This window comes from Lithobates pipiens, unplaced genomic scaffold (genome assembly GCF_037356315.1).
Source record: "Lithobates pipiens isolate NorthernLeopardFrog02 unplaced genomic scaffold, aLitPip1_a1.2 Scaffold_13, whole genome shotgun sequence".
NCBI classification, from domain to species: domain Eukaryota; kingdom Metazoa; phylum Chordata; class Amphibia; order Anura; family Ranidae; genus Lithobates; species Lithobates pipiens.
Window position 1 is genome coordinate 71,437,447 of NW_027507718.1, and position 17,992 is coordinate 71,455,438.

The 17,992-nt window shown below is 40.9% G+C and overlaps 1 protein-coding gene across 2 annotated transcripts in view; it reads right to left on the bottom strand.

The window, feature by feature from the left end:
• The window catches only part of FKTN (fukutin), a 55,770-nt gene that overhangs the window by 15,317 nt on the left and 22,461 nt on the right, over positions 1–17,992 (bottom strand). For both annotated transcript variants that reach the window (XM_077475179.1, XM_077475178.1), the window contains exons 5-8: positions 15,401–15,678; positions 12,397–12,529; positions 10,797–10,926; positions 9,290–9,423 (exon numbers count right to left, since the gene is read on the bottom strand). In XM_077475179.1, the coding sequence (XP_077331305.1) occupies positions 9,290–9,423; positions 10,797–10,926; positions 12,397–12,529; positions 15,401–15,678 (675 nt within the window). The remainder of the gene's footprint in view (positions 1–9,289; positions 9,424–10,796; positions 10,927–12,396; positions 12,530–15,400; positions 15,679–17,992) is intronic.

A 17,992-nucleotide genomic window follows, 5' to 3' on the forward strand; every position in this document is an offset into this window, starting at 1 on the left:
CTTGCATATTTCGAACATGAATAAATATTTGCAAAGTCTGAGTAAGAGACTAATGTATAGAGTTTTTTGATACATTATCAGGGATTCCTTTGCTTCTTGTCATCCAATATGCAGCCTGTGTTCAGTGTGCAGCTCACTGTTCTCCAGCCCTGAAATCAGGTCTGCAGCACAGCAGCATGCATACTGAGAGCCAGTGGGCTTCAGCGCTGGATTTCAGTGACAGTCATGATCCAGCACTAAGCCCAGGAGCTGAATCGATTCCGGTTACGAAGCTCCTGATCAGTAAACGCTCCCCCTGATGACTACAGCGAAAAAGCGTGGTCGGGGTTATCGGATGTGACATCATAGTGCAACATTCTACTGCAAGTGACGTAATGTCTTACTGATCTGATGATCACAGTTGTGATATTGCAGTATTATAAATATATATATATATATATATATATATATATATATATATATATATACACACACATACATACACACACACACACACACACACACACATATACAGTTCTCATAAGTTGACATACCCTGGCAGAATTTATGATTTCTTGCCCATTTTTCCAGGGAATACGAATGATAACACAACAACGTTTATTTCGCTCATGGTTGGTGTTTGGCTGAAGCCATTTATTATCAATCAACTGTGTTTACTCTTTTTAAAACATAATGACAACAGAAACTACCCAAATGACTCTGATCAAAAGTTTACATACCCTGGTGATATTGGCCTGATAACATGCACACAAGTTGACACAAAGGGGTTTGAATGGCTATTAAAGGTAACCATCCTCACCTGTGATCTGTTTGCTTGTAATTAGTGTGTGTATAAAATATATAAAAAGGAGACAATCAGCGCACACTAGATCCTAAAATACATACAAATTGCAAGCTAAACACCATAAAGGCAAATCACGAATCCTTAGAATTACGGTAAGTAAAAAAAATATGAAAAAGTGCAGCGCAATAAATATACATTCACTTAATAAAATTCATAGGCTATTACGGTGCCAAAAAACATTAAACAAAGACCCATTAGAAAGGAGGCAAATGAGTATAGTCCATACAGTTCATAAGCTGATAAATGGCTGAATACTGCTGTGAAAAAACACCCGGTGCATGCCACACTTAATATTATAACATCTCTGTGGTACTTCCGCCACCAAGTAGATAAGGTACTCTTACCAAATACATAGGACCACTGAATGAACAAATGGTCATAAAAGCTTGTTTCCACTCATAAGTGAAGGCTATGCTCCAATCCAGGAAGGAAAACATTTCCAAAATCAATCATACGAAGGAAAAGGAAAAAAACGATCTCAGTGTAGACTGTACCAATCGATTTTTATTGATAAAAATTTGCAGTAAACAAACAAACAGCTGGGAGAGTAAAGTGCTTCCAATATTGCTCCACAGCATACAGTATTTTAAAAAGCAGCGGTAAAGTGACAAGTGCAAAAGCTCCAGATGGTACGTGGGTGACAACCACGATCAGTAGCTCTTCCCTCGTACCTACGTTACGTCCAAACGGACTTCGTCAGCCTCAAACCTTCGGGCACAAAGTCATTTGGAGTGATGAGACCAAAATTGAGCTTGCTGGTCGCAATCATAAACGCTACATTTGGAGAGGCGTCAACAAGGCCTATGATGAAATGTGCACCATTCCTACTGTGAAACACGGAGGTGGATCGCTTATGTTTTAGAGATGTGCGAGCTACAAAGGCAGAGGAACATTGGTCAAAATTGATGGCAAGATGAATGCAGAATGTTATAAAAAAAAAAAAAGTATGGAGGAACATTTGCATTCATCAGCCAGGAAGCTACGCATGAGACGTACTTGGACATTCCAACATGACAATGATCCAAAACACAAGGCCAAGTCGACCTGTCATTGGCTACAGCAGAATAAAGTAAAGGTTCTGGAGTGGCAATCTCAGTCCCTGACCTCAATATCACTGAGCCACTCTGGGGAGATTTCAAATGTGCAGTTCATGCAAGACAGCCCAAGAATTTACAGGAACTGGAGGCTTTTTGCCAAGAGGAATGGGCAGCTTTGCCATCTGAGAAGATAAAGAGCCTCATCAACAAATACCACAAAAGACTTCAAGCTGTCATTGATGTTATAGGGGGCAATACATGGCATTAAGAACCAGGGTATGAAAACTTTTGATCAGGGTCATTTGGGTAGTTTCTGTTGTGATTATGATTTAAAAAGAGTAAACACAGTTAATTGATAATAAATGGCTTCAGCCAAACACTAACCAAGAGTGAAAGAAACATTTTTGTCTTATTCATATTCTCTGAAAAATGACCAAGAAATCATAAATTCTGCAAGGGTGTGTAAACTTATGAGCATAACTGTGTATATATTTATATTACCCATACACACACAGATATACACATACACACCAATCATATACAATTATAATGTGAGTGTGTACTTTGATTCAATTAATTAATCTGGGTTTTAACTTTATTACCCTATGAGTGTTGCTCTCTTTTATGTGGTATTGTATGCGGGGTAAATTTGGCAAAGCTTTTTCGGATGTATTGAGGTTGGCACCTCCTGGGTGATGAGGATCTAACCCTACAAGCATGGTTTGACCATTTCTTATAATGATCAAACATATCTGGTAAGGCAAGGATCCTGTATGGCACTGGGTGTGGAGCACTGACTGCTGGGTGTTTCTTCCATGTATTCACTTTTGCAGGAGAGTAGAATGCGTGAACACAATCTTGGATATGAAGCTGAAATATTAGCACTATTTTTCTGAATCGACTGACATTTTATGGGCACTTTGATTTATGGTGTTTGCACTATATAATGCCGATCCACAATGGATTACCATATGTAAATTAATTTTGATTTGGTCAAATGTATATTTTATTTATTTCTGATATTAGCTTTTTGGTAGAGCTGCACTTTTCGTTTATATTATGTTGAAACTTGATATCACAAGTTTTTAGTAACTAGCACCTCAAAAATTCTTTGTAACCGGAGCATAGCAATTTTTTTTCTTTTAAAACATATGCATACGTGAGCAGTGTCAAGCAGAACTTGAAGCTTTGCACATCTATGAAAAATGGCTGGGTTCACACCATCGACGAGCATACAGCAGGGGTCCGGTGTGTCCCCGTTCACCAATTCAGATCTGATTTGAGCCAGAATTTTTGGCTGAATTCGGACCTGAAAACGGACCAAAAGAAGCACAGGGCTTCTGTGCAAATTCGCACCGGTGCTGCAGCCGAGATATGTGAACTAGCTCCATAGAGAGCTGGTCAAAATCTGCTATTGCGAATTGGATGTGGGAAACCCACATCCAATTTGCAATAGTGTGAACCCAGCCTAAAACTGCTGCCCTCTTGCAAAATTCTGGCAATGCAAACCTGACTTGATCTAATCTTAAAACATTGTAAAGTCATTGTTAAAAAAAAATAACAAACATGATATACTTACCTGCTCTGTGCAATTGCACAGACAGGCCAGTCCTTCTCTTCTTGGGTTCCCCACCAGCGCTCCTAGCTCCTTATCTCCTCAATGCACTAGCATAGGAAGCCTCTTCCTATTGTGCAACACCTTCAAGCTCGATCTCAAGCTGCCCTCCACTCCTTTGTCACAGCATTTGACTGACAGCAGCAAAAGCCAATGGTTCCCACTGCCTCAGCAGCAAAGCCTGTGAGAGTGGGGAGAAGGGAGAGAGCCGCTACAGACGGGTACAGCTCTGGATTGAGTGAGTGAGGATACATTTAAAGCGGGAGTCCGCCGGGACTCCGCGTTTTTTTTTTTTTTTTTAAAAGCCAGCAGCTACAAATACTGCAGCTGCTGACTTTTAAAATAGTGACACTTACCTGTCCAGCGCGCCCGCGATGTCGGCACCCGAAGCCGATCTCTCGATCGTCTCTCGGGTGCTGCCGCCGCCATCTTGGGTATGGGAGTCATGAAGTGGAGAATTTCGGCTTCATTTCCCAGTTCCCTACTGCGCATGCGCGAGTCGCGCTGCACAATAAGGATGGACCCGCTGCCTCTGGGATCTGTGTGTTTCCCAGCAGGCAGCGGGGGGACTTTCGGAAAGGGGCGTAATCTACGCCCCTTTCCGCAGAGAGCTATCCAGGAAGTGGGTGCAGATACCTGTACTGTACAGGTACCTGCACCCCCCTCCCCCCTGAAAGGTGCCAATTGTGGCGCCGGAGGGGGGGGGAGGGTTCCGATGAGTGGAAGGTCCAGTTTAGGGTGGACCTCCGCTTTAAGCATATGGGGAGGTAAGGGGGGCGATACTGATTTTGAACAACTTTAAAGTTGCACTAATGTTATACAAACATATATTATTGTTTTTCAGGATGTGTGCAATGTAATATACTAGCAATATTGTAAATTTACAAAAACTAAGCTTTTATGCAGTCCTCTGGATTAATTAGATATTAAAATAGAACTATAGGAAAATGATTTTTACTTTGAATAGAGTAATGGAGGGTTATAACCCTAGTAAAGGTTTATTTTTGCCATCTGTGTCCCATTGGGAAGATTTATCTTTATTTCCTGTACCTTTGCTAAAACAGGAAGTGAGAGGAAATCCCTGCAAATTAACCACTTGCTTACAGGGCACTTAAACACCTTCCTGCCCAGACCAATTTTCAGCTTTCGGTGCTCTCACAATTTGAATGACAATTACTCAGTCATGCAACACTGTACCCAAATGAATTTTTTGTCCTTTTTTTCCCACAAATAGAGCTTTCTTTTGGTGGTATTTGATCACCTCTGGGGTTTTTATTTTTTGCGCTATAAATGAAAAAAGACCGAAAATTTTGAAAAAAAACGCATATTTCTTTGTTTCTGTGACAGAATTATGCAAATTATTAATTTTTCTTCATAAATTTTGGTCACAATTTATACTGCTACATATCTTTGGTAAAAATAACCCAAATTAGTGGATATTATTTGGTCTTTGTGAAAGTTAGAGAGTCTACAAGCTGTGGTGCGAATCGCACAAAATTGATCACATCTGATGTACTGGTGGCCTATCTCGCTTCTTGTGACCCCAACAAGTCAGGAAAGTACAAATACCCCCCAAATGACCCCTTTTTGGAAAGTAGACATTCCAAGGTATTTAGTAAGAGGTATAGTGAGCTTTTTGATGTTGTCATTTTTTTCCCACAATTCTTTGCAAAATTAAGATTTTTCATTTTTTTTTTTTTCTCCACAAAATTGTCATTGTAATAGGTTATTTCTCTCACGTGGCATGTGTATACCACAAATGACACCCCCCAAAAAATTCTGCTACTCCTCCTGAGTATTACAATACCACATGTGTGGGACTTTTTCACAGCCTGGCCACATAGAGAGGCCCAACATGCAGGTAGCGCCATCATGTGTTCTAGGAACATAAGTTACACATCTAACTTGTTGACTATTTATTACACTTTTGAAGCACCAGGACAATGACACGTGACACTGATGACAGATGGCACTGATACGTGGCAATGATGACAGGTGGCACTGATGACAGATGGCACTAATATGTGGCACTGATGACAGATGGCACTAATATGTGGCACTGATGACGCGTGGCACTTATACGTGGCACTGATGACACGTGGCACTAATACGTGGCACTGATGACACGTGGCACTGAAACGTGGCACCGATGACAGATGGCACTAATACGTGGCACTAATATGTGCCACCGATGACAGATGGCACTAATACATGGCACCGATGACGCGTGACACTGATGACAGATGGCACTGATAAGTGGCATTGATGACACGTGACACTGACAACAGATGGCACGTGACACTGACAGGTGGCACTGATGACAAATGGCACTGATACGTGGCACTGATGACAGATGGCACTATGTGGCACTGACGGCAGGTGGCACTGACGGCAGGTGGCACTGGGGGCAGGTGGCACTGACGGCAGGTGGCACTGGGGTGGATGGCACTGGGGGCAGGTAGCACTGGGGTGGATGGCACTGGGGGCAGGTAGCACTGGGGTGGATGGCACTGGGGGCAGGTAGCACTGGGGTGGATGGCACTAGGGGCAGGTAGCACTGGGGTGGATGGCACTGGGGGTAGGTAGCACTGGGGTGGATGGCACTGGGGGCAGGTAGCACTGGGGTGGATGGCACTGGGGGCAGGTAGCACTGGGGTGGATGGCACTGGGGGCAGGTAGCACTGGGGTGGATGGCACTGGGGCGGATGGCACTGCTGGGGGCGGATGGCACTTTTTATTTCATTTTTTTAATTTTTTTTTTTCCACAATCAGAACGGCTGCCGCTGCAGCCGTTCATCTCTCCCCTCTCGCACTGTCTGTGCGAGGAAGGAGAGCGGCGCTGCGAGATGATCTCATATGTTTACATATGAGATCATCTCCCATTGGACACGCCGATCACGCTGTAAACGGCCGCTGTGATTGGCCGTTTACAGCGATCTGTGTTTGCCTGTCCCCGGGGGACACGGCGAACACAGAACTTCCGCGATGCGCGCCCGTGGCGGCGCGCATTGCGGAAGTAAACATCAAGCCGTCCAGGGACGACCGCCCGGACGAACGCGCCTGCTCTACGGCCGTAATTCGGCTATAGGGCGGGCGCGAGGAGGTTAAGGCAACACCTTGGGGGATATCCTGGTCACCAGAGCTAGTATCCCCATTGGAAGATTTCTAATCTTTCTCCCTTCTAGCCAAAACCAAAAAGTAAGTGTTGACTTTAGCTATATTTTAACCATCATCTGAAAGAAAATACACCTTCAGGGGGGCTAACACAATATCCAAAAGAAACAACACTATTAATATTACTAAGAGTTCATACACACAAAACATATTAGTAGAGTACTGTGGAAAAAATTGTTTAATTTTACCAAAAGTTGTTTTTGAAAGACCTCGTCCATGCAGTACTTTAGTATGCTTTTATAGACTTGCTTATTTAAATATATATTTTTATTTTATTTGTATATCTAAAACGTGTTGCTTTGTTAAAAAGGGTAAATAAAATCCAAACTCCTTTCCAAATAGGCTCCACTCACACTTGTACGACTCCAAAGTCATGTTACTTTGGAGTGCAACTTTGATGAAACTTTCACGCAACTTTGGAAGAGACTGGTTATCCCTCTCCAAAGTAGAACCCACTGTTACATGTAAAACATTCAGATACAACTTTCATGCAACTTGATGGCCATAGATTTCAATGTTAACCCTCAAAAGTTGAATGAAAATCAGACCAAAGTAGTGCATGAAATATATAAAATATATAAGATGAGGCTGTGTTATGCAAAAAGATACCAAATATTTTGACCCCTAAACTTGTGTGGGCCTGCAAAATGGCTTAATTACTCTTTGTTGGATAGGCAGAATAACCATGATAAAAATGACTACTACCTAAACGGTTATACTATTTTGTCACATTACTTGTTCCTGTCCCTTCCCTTTAAAAAATTTAAAATTCTTATATTTAACCACTTACCCACTGGGCATTTAAACCCACTTCCTAATCAGACCAATTTTCAGGTTTCGAAGCTCTCACACTTTGAATGACAATTATTCAGTCATGCAACACTGTACCCATATGAAATTTTCATCCTTTTTTTTTTTTCATACAAAGAGCGATTTCTTTTGGTGGTATTTGGCTGTTTTTTTTGGGGGGGGGGGGGGTTTTGCGTGATAAAAGCAAAAAAAAAAAAGAAACTTCTGTAGAAAAATGAATTTTTCTTAGCTTCTGTTATAAATTTTGTAAATTAGTAATTTTTCTTCTTAAAATGTTGGCCAAAATTTATACTGCTACATATCTCTAGTAAAAATAACCCAAATTGATGTATATTATTTGGTCTGTGTGAATGTCCAAAAGCTATGATGCCAATCTCTGAAAATTCCTCACACCTGAAGTACTGATGACCTATCTAATTTTTTGAGACCCTAACATGCCAGGAAAGTACAAATACCCCCCAAATGACCCCTTTTTGGAGAGTATACATACCAAGGTATTTAGTAAGAGGCATGGTGCGTTTTTTGATGTTGTAATTTTTTCCTACAATTCTTTGCAAAATCAAGATTATTATTTTTTTCCCACAAAATTGTCATATTAGCAGATTATTTCTCACACACAGCATATGCATACCACAAATTACACCCCAAAACACATTCTACTACTCCTCTTGAGTGTGGCGCTACCACGTGTGAGACTTTTACACAGCCTGGCCTTATAGAGAGGCCCAACATGCAGGGAGCACTGTCAGTGATTCTTGGAGCATAAATTACACATATCATTTTTTGACTACCTCTTGCACTTGTGAAGGCCCTAGAGCACCAGGACAATGGAAACGCCCCTAAAATTACCCAATTTTGGAAAGAAAACAGCCGAAACATATAATCTGTGATGCATAATGAGTCTTTTGAACATGTCATTTTTTTCTACAAGTTTTTGGAAAAAGTGGAAAGAAAATGAAAATGCGTGGTTTTTTTTGTTTGTTTTGTTTTTTACACAAAGTTGTCCATCTATACAATATTTCTAACACATAGCATGTACATGCCAAAAATGACACCCCAAAATAGATTCTACTACTCTGGAGTATGGCGATACCACATGTGGGAGCCTTTTCCACAGCCTGGCCACATACAGGGGCCCAACATGCAGGGAGCACACATTTCAAATCCAATTTCAAATCTTTGCTGATAATGTTTTTTAGCACTCTAAATGATTGCTCAGTTCAGAACCATGGGTAATTTCTCTGATGTTACAGCTTACTCCCCATTTCAGTATGATGATTGGTGGAGCTATTAATATTTGATATACAGGAGGACTAAACAAGAGTTGAGGGCTTTTCATTTATGTGCAGTGGCAAGCTATATCGAGTCATGGTACAAATGCATTGTTTATTGTTCATTTGATACATGTAAGAAGTTATATTACTTACTGCAACTTATGATTTCTCTTATTTTTTTCTATTGTACATCCGTTTTTGTTCATTGCAAAATAATAAAAATATTGCAAAAGAAAAAAACCAACATGGGTTCTTACCTTTCCCTACTCTATCCAAATCGAAAAAAAAAAACCTGGAGGAAAAACAATCATGCAGCTAATAGCTGCATAGAAATAGATGGCAAGGCCAAGGTAACACAACCAATAAAACCAATTAGGCTACAAGTATCTATGACTGCAAAAAAAAAAATATTACCTTTAATGACTGTGATAACAAGAATAATGAATTAAAACACCATCTGCTATACTTGTAATCAAGGAGGATTTTACATAAACATTTTTAAAAAGTGGTGAAAAAAACCCCAAAAAACACTGACCTTTCCAAACTTGTGCTTTAGTGGCAGGCCAGCTTTCTGGAGTGCTAGAATAATTTCAGGTTTGTAGTTCTTTATGAATATGCCTAAATCCACATCTTTACTGTAAGGAATAATATTACACTGTCGATACCATCCTACAAAGAAAATAATATTTATGTTATTGCTTACTTATCCTATCTTTTTACCACAATGCATTTCAGATATCTATAAATATAAAACAAAACATATCCATCAGGTTCATCCAATTGAAAAATACATAAAAATTGATCCAGTTGATCAAGAGGAAGACAAACCTATACATAATGAAGCAAAAATGGATAGAAATTAAATGCTTATAAACATTGAAGGTCAGATCACAAGTCCAATGAAATTGTGCTAGTTAGCATCACCATTAAAGAGGAAGTAAAGACTCTTAAAAAATTAAAAATACACCCTGCAAGGCAAAGGCATAATGAGCTAGTATGCATAGCATAGCATATTGGCTCATTATGAATTACTTACCTGAGATCAAAGCCCCCACATCAGCCCTCGTTTGCCTCCTCTGATGCCGCCATCTATCCCAGAGTGACTTCTGGGAATCTCGGCTCCAGCGCTGTGACTGGCCGGAGCCGCAATGACGTCACTCCCACGCATGCGCGCTGGTGCTAGAAATGGCACGCTCAGTGTGCCTGCGCCCTGCAAATATTTCCTAAACCTTTTAGGTTTGGGAGATATTTCTTGCATCTACAGGTAAGCTTTAATCTAGGCTTACCTGTAGGTTAAAGTGGTTGTAATGTGTTTACAACCACTTTAATACTGCATTACAACACTGTCACTGGATTTTATGAAATATCACTGACATTTCAATAAAATTTAACAATATCCACAGTGTTGGGATTGATGCATCAGCACAGCACATCAGAGTGGCACTCCAGTGCCCATGCTTGGTGTGAAGAAATCTGGAACATTTTATCAGAAGAGACATGTATTTAAAAAAAATGTAGAGACAGAAATTGTTTTTCAATTTTGGATGGAGACGTGAGGGGTTATAACCTCCTTGTCATGCTTTCATTGCTTTTTTGTGTCCCTGCTAGGGATATTCACCCTATATTTGTCCTGGTGACCACAGTCACTGAGACTTAAAAGTGTGGAAAAGTCCAACATTTTGAGTTTGTCATCTGAACAGGAATAGAGGGAATATATTCCAGTAGGAACACTCCATTTACAAATGTCTAAAGCTTACCTTATAAGTTACAATCTTAGCATACAATAAACTGTAGATGTACCTAAAACTATGTTATAGGAACACCACAACTATCCAATCAGGTGGGACCTTGCGCTACATAGCTGTTGGTAGCTCTAAAAAGGATATTGTATAGTCAGATTGTACCGTGTTCTAAGCTGGATTCTCCTACCTTTGAAAATATTTCCTCTAACTTCCTATTGAGTCTACAGGATAGAAAGTCAAACCCGAAAGCACAGTTTTGGCTTTAGATAGATGTCTTGATGGAAATAGTATTCATATTACCTAAACATGTACCACTGCTGATCCAGAAGCTCATTCCCAACACATCCAAAGTGGAAGCTGCCAGATGTAGCAATGCTTTGGCCTTCTTTCGGAAACCAATCCCTTCCAGAGACAAGTCATCAGGATACAGCTAAGAAACAAATTCACATAAGAGTGTTGTTTAACAAGTTTTACATTCTGTACCAACTGAATTATGGTGGTCTTATAAACTACCAAAAAGTAAAGTGCATATAGTAATTAGTTTACAAAAATAAAAAAAATCACATTACAGCAAGAGTCTCCTAACTTTAGGGGGGCCAGACTAGGGCCAGCAGGAATACTCCTGGCATCCAGTGGGAGTAAACAATGCCACATCTTTGGGGTAAGAGGAAGGACATCTGCCCCATCATTGGTGCCAGTGGGAAGAATTTTGCCCCATAATTGATGTCAATGGAAGGAATAGTTCCCTTTTTATTGGTGTCAGTGAGAGGAACAAATTGTGCCCAGTCTGTGTTAGAGGGAGGAATTTTGCCCTTTCATGGTGTCAGTGGGAGAAATTGTGCCCCATCACTGGTGTCAGTGGGAGGAATGGTGCCCCATCACTGGTGTCAGTGGGAGAAATGGTGCCCCATCACTGGTGTCAGTGGGAGAAATGGTGCCCCATCACTGGTGTCAGTGGGAGAAATGGTGCCCCATCACTGGTGTCAGTGGGAGAAATGGTGCCCCATCACTGGTGTCAGTGGGAGAAATGGTGCCCCATCACTGGTGTCAGTGGGAGAAATGGTGCCCCATCACTGGTGTCAGTGGGAGAAATGGTGCCCCATCACTGGTGTCAGTGGGAGAAATGGTGCCCCATCACTGGTGTCAGTGGGAGAAATGGTGCCCCATCACTGGTGTCAGTGGGAGAAATTGTGCCCCATCACTGGTGTCAGTGGGAGAAATTGTGCCCAGTCAGTGTTAGAGGGAGGAATTTTGCCCTTTCATTGTGTCAGTGGGAGAAATAGTGTCCCATCATTGGTGTCAATGGAAGGGATTGTGCCCCATCGTTGGTGTCAGTGGGAGGACTTGGATGGAACAGTGCCCCAAGTATGTCTGGTCAGCTTTTTACCTTTCACACCTCTCCTCTTTGTTGTGCATCTCAGACCCTCTAACCAACCACTATATTACATTCATTCACTCTTCCTGTGCTAAAACAGGTACACTTTTACTAATATTGAGAATTTTGTTCAGCCAGTACATATAGGGAGTTTTTGATGGTAGTTAAAGAGAACATGCTGCATTTGACTCCCAGTGGGTACATGTAAAGTGCTTAAGGAAAAAGTTATAGGTGATATTAAATGGATAGGACCTGACATATTTTGAATGTGAAAGTCTTCAACACACAGCTCAATGTTGGAAATATAATTGTGTTACATACAGGCTTGGGCATATACCATATAGAAAACCATGTAATATGAGGTCAAAAACCTAAACACTTTCAATTTGTATGCAATCAGGCAGGTCTTTGCTCTACATAGTTGAAGGGGAATCTAAAGGGAATTAAACAAGAACATTGTATAATGTATGGCCAGAGTTAAAAGAACAGCTGGGCATTGGTCACTTTTTAGGGCTCCTAACCTACCTGAAAGAATGACCGAGCTTCTCTGTATCTGCACTCGAGAAATCTTGAATGAGACATTTCTGATAAAAATCTCGATGGATCTTTGGGGATCTGCAATTTCAGACCATCGGCAGTAACTTTGATAAGATCAGCTCTGAAATAAGCAATATGGAACGGGAAAAAAGTTATCAAAACCATCATAATTACCCAGCATAAGAATTCAGATCTAAGATCTAAAGAAGTCGAGCAACATTTATAATATCATTTCCGATTTTAAACTGTGCTGCCCCAGGCATACAGCTGAAATATATTCATCTTAAAGTGCCAAATTAAATTTTTAATTCTGTTCAGACATCTCTATTTTAATCTGGGCACTTCATACCAGATGAGTGACCTCAGTTTCCTTCACAATTAAAGTGGTAGTAAAACATAAAAAAAAAAAAAAAAAAAAAAAAAAAAAAGGCCCCCCCCCCTGTACTTTAAGTTATAATACGATGCATTCTAGCACATTATAACAAACTTACCTGGAATCAAAGCCCTCCAGCGGCACCTTGTCCACTGCTGAAGGAGCTTTCATCTTCATCCGGTCTTCCTTCTGGGTTTGCAGGCTTTTGCAATTTGAATGGGCAAGCCAGCAAAGATGTTACTATCGTGCATGCGTGCGGGAGTCGATGTTTGCGGCATGCTGGTGAAGTCACTGGCTGCATCTAAAGTAAATATCTCCTAAACGGTGCACGTTTATAAGTGGTTTACTGTACCTATAGGTAAGCCTGATTATAGGCTTACCTATAGGTAGACATTATACATGGGAGTTTACTCCCACTTTAATAGAGCTTGGGTACCAATCTGTTCCAAACCTGCTGACTGAACAATTATAAAGCATCACAATATAAATATGAGGTGGTATCGAAAAGTATCGCACTTGCTGAATCATGTTAAACATCTCTGTGGCAGATTTGCCCAGTTTCAGTTTCATGCAGAATTTCACGTTTGCTCTTTTTTCTAACTTGCTGTCCATAATGAAATAGCAGATGTGGTAACGCACGCAGAATAGTACCAGTTGAATAGCTCCCACTGTTTTTTTTTGCACAATGACTTATGAAGGTCGATGTTCCATGACTGTGCTTGCAGCCTTGTGCCGCCATCTGTTGGCATGTTACAAAACTAGTCTTGAGACCTTTTTATACCACCTCGTATTTGTAAAATGTACATTTTTATATAAACATAAAAAAAAAACTATATAAATTATAATAAAATATATCAAGTTGCAAACATTCAAAAGTAAAAAAATAATTGCATCACTCCCTATTAAGATTTTAATCACCCAAAAGCAGTGCCCTCCTAATCCTCTTGAACTGAATTGTACTGTTACTGTACTGAATACCTTTAGATTTTAAAGGTTATTCTAAAAGGTATACTGTTGGCGTTATATAAATCCTGTATAGTAATACTAATTTAGCTGAAACTGACCAAACCTTTATACTTAAGAGTACTTAAATAGACTTTGTGAGGCTGATTTACTAGAAACGTTAGAGTGCAAAATCCGGTGCAGCTCTGCATAGAAACCAATCAGCTTCCAGGTTTTTATTGTCAAAGCTTAAAGCGGGGTTCCACCCTAAAGTGGAACTTCCGCTCATTGGAACCCCCCTCCGGTGTCACAGCTGGCACCTTTCAGGGGGGAGGGGGTGCAGATACCTGTCTAAGACAGGTATTTGCACCCACTTCCGGGCATACACTCTCACGGGAGTCTATGCCTCTTCCTGTCCCTGCTTGCTGTCTGCTGGGACACACACGGGTCCCAGAGACAGCGCGGACCATTCTCATTGTGCTGCGCAACTCGCGCATGCGCAGTAGGCAACTGGGAAGTAAAGCCGCCCGCAACGCTTCACTTCCTGATTCCCTCACCTAGAATGGCGGCAGCAGCAGCCGAGAGATCGATTGGCCTCGGCTGCCGACATCGCTGGATCCTGGGACAGGTGAGTGTCCATTTATTAAAAGTCAGCAGCTGCAGTATTTGTAGCGGCTGGTTTTTAATAATTTTTTTACAGTGAAATCCGTTATTTAATTAGGCTGAAGTTAGAAGCTGATTGGCTACCATGCACAGCTGCACCAGATTCTGTACTATCCAGGTTTAGTAATTCAACCCCTGTATGTCTCTTCTGCCAAAAAATAAACAAAAAACAAACTCCCTTCTCTTTTTACAAGCCATTATTAATATATTTGCACCTCTTTGCAGTGCACTTGCATGCCAACAGTAAGATGATAAAAACTGGAGTTAATAACATAACACAATCCCATCATACATCACTAGTTGCTCTATAGCCAAATGTGGAAGAAGCCAGCAGCGAGAGAAGCCTCCAAAAAAAATAAAAAAATAAAAAAAGCTGTCATCACTACCACAGAAGAGCTTGCAGCATATAATGTTCAGCTTCCAGTCCTCAGTTTATTTTTATAATATTAGCGGCACTCAGACACTGCAATGGTTTGATGGTGGTGCACATCTGACCCGAGATTGTGAAATAACATTCTAATTTTTCTGTTGGTCTGTCTTCTTCAAAACGGACATCCTAAACAGGTCCAACAGCAGCCATCAAATCCAAAGCACCAGCTCTAGGTTCACGTTTGGATAACACAATACCGCCTTGGTAAGCTTGCATTTCCACCTCTTGCCCTTGAAACCTTTTCAGTATGACACAGTAGATACTGTAGACAGCTTATACATTAAGAAGCTACATTTACTATACCATGTCATAGACCACTATATTGTCAATAATGCACAAACTCCTCCAGAGTAATGGGTTCAGGCCATGTTGCGGATGACACAATCCATAAGCTAATTTTTCATCTCGGCAAAGGGTATTACTAAATCCATCAGAAGTAATTTTAGCATACTACAATCAAGATTGGTTCCTAACATTACTCCATTCCTGTACTTTGCACTGATTTGTTGAATAAGTCTAAAAATCATTACAAAAAAAAATATTGCAAAAAACGACAAAATTCTAATTGGCGGAAAACCAATTACCTATTATATGCTCCAGCATATCGACCAAATTGAAGCTTCCGGAAAGGGGCAAATTTTCTATCCATATTCCTCTTCAGCCGTAAAGGACCATGCCACAGGTAGTTGCCACTTCTTTCATAAAGCACTACTAAATGGATTGTATGTGATGCCATCCTGAATATATAATGAAGAGGTATTTGTACACCTGACAAGTCATCCATTCCTTCCAGTCGTGGATCTCTCCCCTCATATTTGTGCCACTGAAATCCAATCTTCTCTGCGGCTCGAAAAAAATTACCCTAAAAAGGGGAAACAACAATTAGTAAGGTGGGAAGAGCAAGTTCCAAGTCAGGTTTTAAGTCATATTAAATCCAAAACTAAAAATGTAGTAAATTGCAACTTACAAATCATTGGACGTGGTGGCTGCATCGATTTTCTTATTTTAGTCTTTTTTTCCCCCCTGGTGATCTGGCCAGTAACACACCTCCTGTATTGGAGTGCCTCCACTCTGGATTAAAGAGCACAGGGGGCACTCTTTGGACAGCAGCATTGCTAATCTTGGAGGAAGGGGAGATACACTAGCGCATTTAGATACACTAACAAATTGACGCTGAACTCCAGCTCACACTGAAGTTACACAAGCAGTTACAGTGGCAGGTTTCTATTTGAGATAAAGGTTTTATATGAATAAAAGCTGATCATTGTAAGCACTCCTGTAAATGGTTTGTCTCAACACTCTAAGGCCTTTTTCACAAGGGCTTTCTGTTTGTTCATTTTTCATCAATCTATTGACGGATGAAAAAAAAAAATCCTATTTTGCATCCGCCGGGGATAATAACGCAAGGACGAGTCATTTGTTGTCTGTGTCCTAACAATGATTCATCCCTACTGTCAGTTGGGGGATTCCCAACAGACAACAGAATGTAAACAAAGGAGCTGTCAGTGGAAAAAAATGCATGACACCATTGGTTAAGAGTGAATTGCTACTGTGCTTGCTTTACGAATAACAATGTGATGCTTTGCATGTTCTAACCATGCAAGTTGAAAGGCTACTTCATGCCCGACTTTTATGTGTAATCTGTTATATTTTTACTTTTGTTTTTGTGCCCCCCCCCCCCCAAAAATACACACCCTTATCCAATTCCTTATCCATGCAGCCTGCCAGGCCAGGAAGAAGGGGGGTGGGGTGTGAGACCCACTCCCCTCCCTGAACCATATCAGGCCACTTTCCCTCAACATGGCTGTTACCTTGCCAGGGATGAACCCACGAGTCATGGCCGTTAGGATGCCGGTGGTGGATGTAAAAACTGATGCAAGCAGATAGAAACTGAACTGAAAACATATTTAAAAACTGACGTGAACTGAATCAATTTCTTTCTTTGAAAAAACAAAACTGAACAGATGACGCCCATGTGAAAGAAGCTTAAAGTGGTTGTAAAGTGAGTTTTTTTATCTTAATGCACTTTATGCATTAAGAAGATAAAAAAACGTCTGTGTGCAGCAGCCCCTCTCAGCCCCATCCAGAAATGTTGCAGGAGAGTCTCAGCTGCCCAGGAATCTCCCTCCTCATTGGCTGAGACAGCAGCGGGAGCCAATGGCGCTGCGCTGCTGTCAAAGTCAGTGAGCCAATGAGGAGAGAGAGGGGGCAGGGCCGAACCACAGCTCTGTGTCTGAATGGACACACAGAGCAGTGGCTTGGGTGCCCCCATAGCAAGCTGCTTGCTGTGGGGGCAGGAGGGAGGGGCCAGGAGGGCCAAAGAGGGACCCAAGAAGAGGACAATCTGGGCTGCTCTGTGCAAAACCACTACCCAAGAGCAGGCAAGTATAATAAAAAAAAAAATTTATTATTTAAAAATAACAAAACAACTGAGACTTTAGTATCACTTTAACTGATACATTTGCAGGACAGTTTGGTTTGAAAATAACACACTGGCTGAAACACCAGATGAAAAAAATAAAAATAAAAAACACCCAAAATTGTAACTATGGACAATAGTTAAAAAAAAAAGACAAAATTGCATTAACACATCAGTTTTTGTTTTTCTGAGTCTCTGTTGTCAAAGTTCTATTACCTGTTGATCCTGCCAGCAGATTTATTGGTAATCAATCAACTTCTTGCAATAGGGTGATAAGTTGTATGATGTTAGATGGTTACCCATCTAAGATAGATTGTCTTTTAGATGAACATTATAGTTGGATACACACTATACAATTTTGTAAAAAAAAAATTCCCTTTAGATTTACTAAAACCATACAATATGAGGTCAAACCTAAACACTTTCAATTTGTATGCAATCAGGCACGCCCTTGTACTACATAGTTGAAGGTAAAGGAAAAATCGAACAAAAGTTGTATAGTGTGTATCCAGCTTAAAAGGGATTGTAAAGGGATTTTTTTTTTTTTTAAATAACAAACATGTTATACTTTCCTCCACTGTGCAGCTCGTTTTGAGTGGCCCTTATCCTGCTCTTCTGGGGTCCCTCGGCGGTTGTCTCGGCTTCCTCAAGCAAGTACTTCTGACGTTCATGCGAGCTCCCTCGCATGGTGAGACGTGCTTGCGGGCACGCTCCCGTGATACAGCCGGCAGCCATAGCCGCTCACTGTATCACTCGG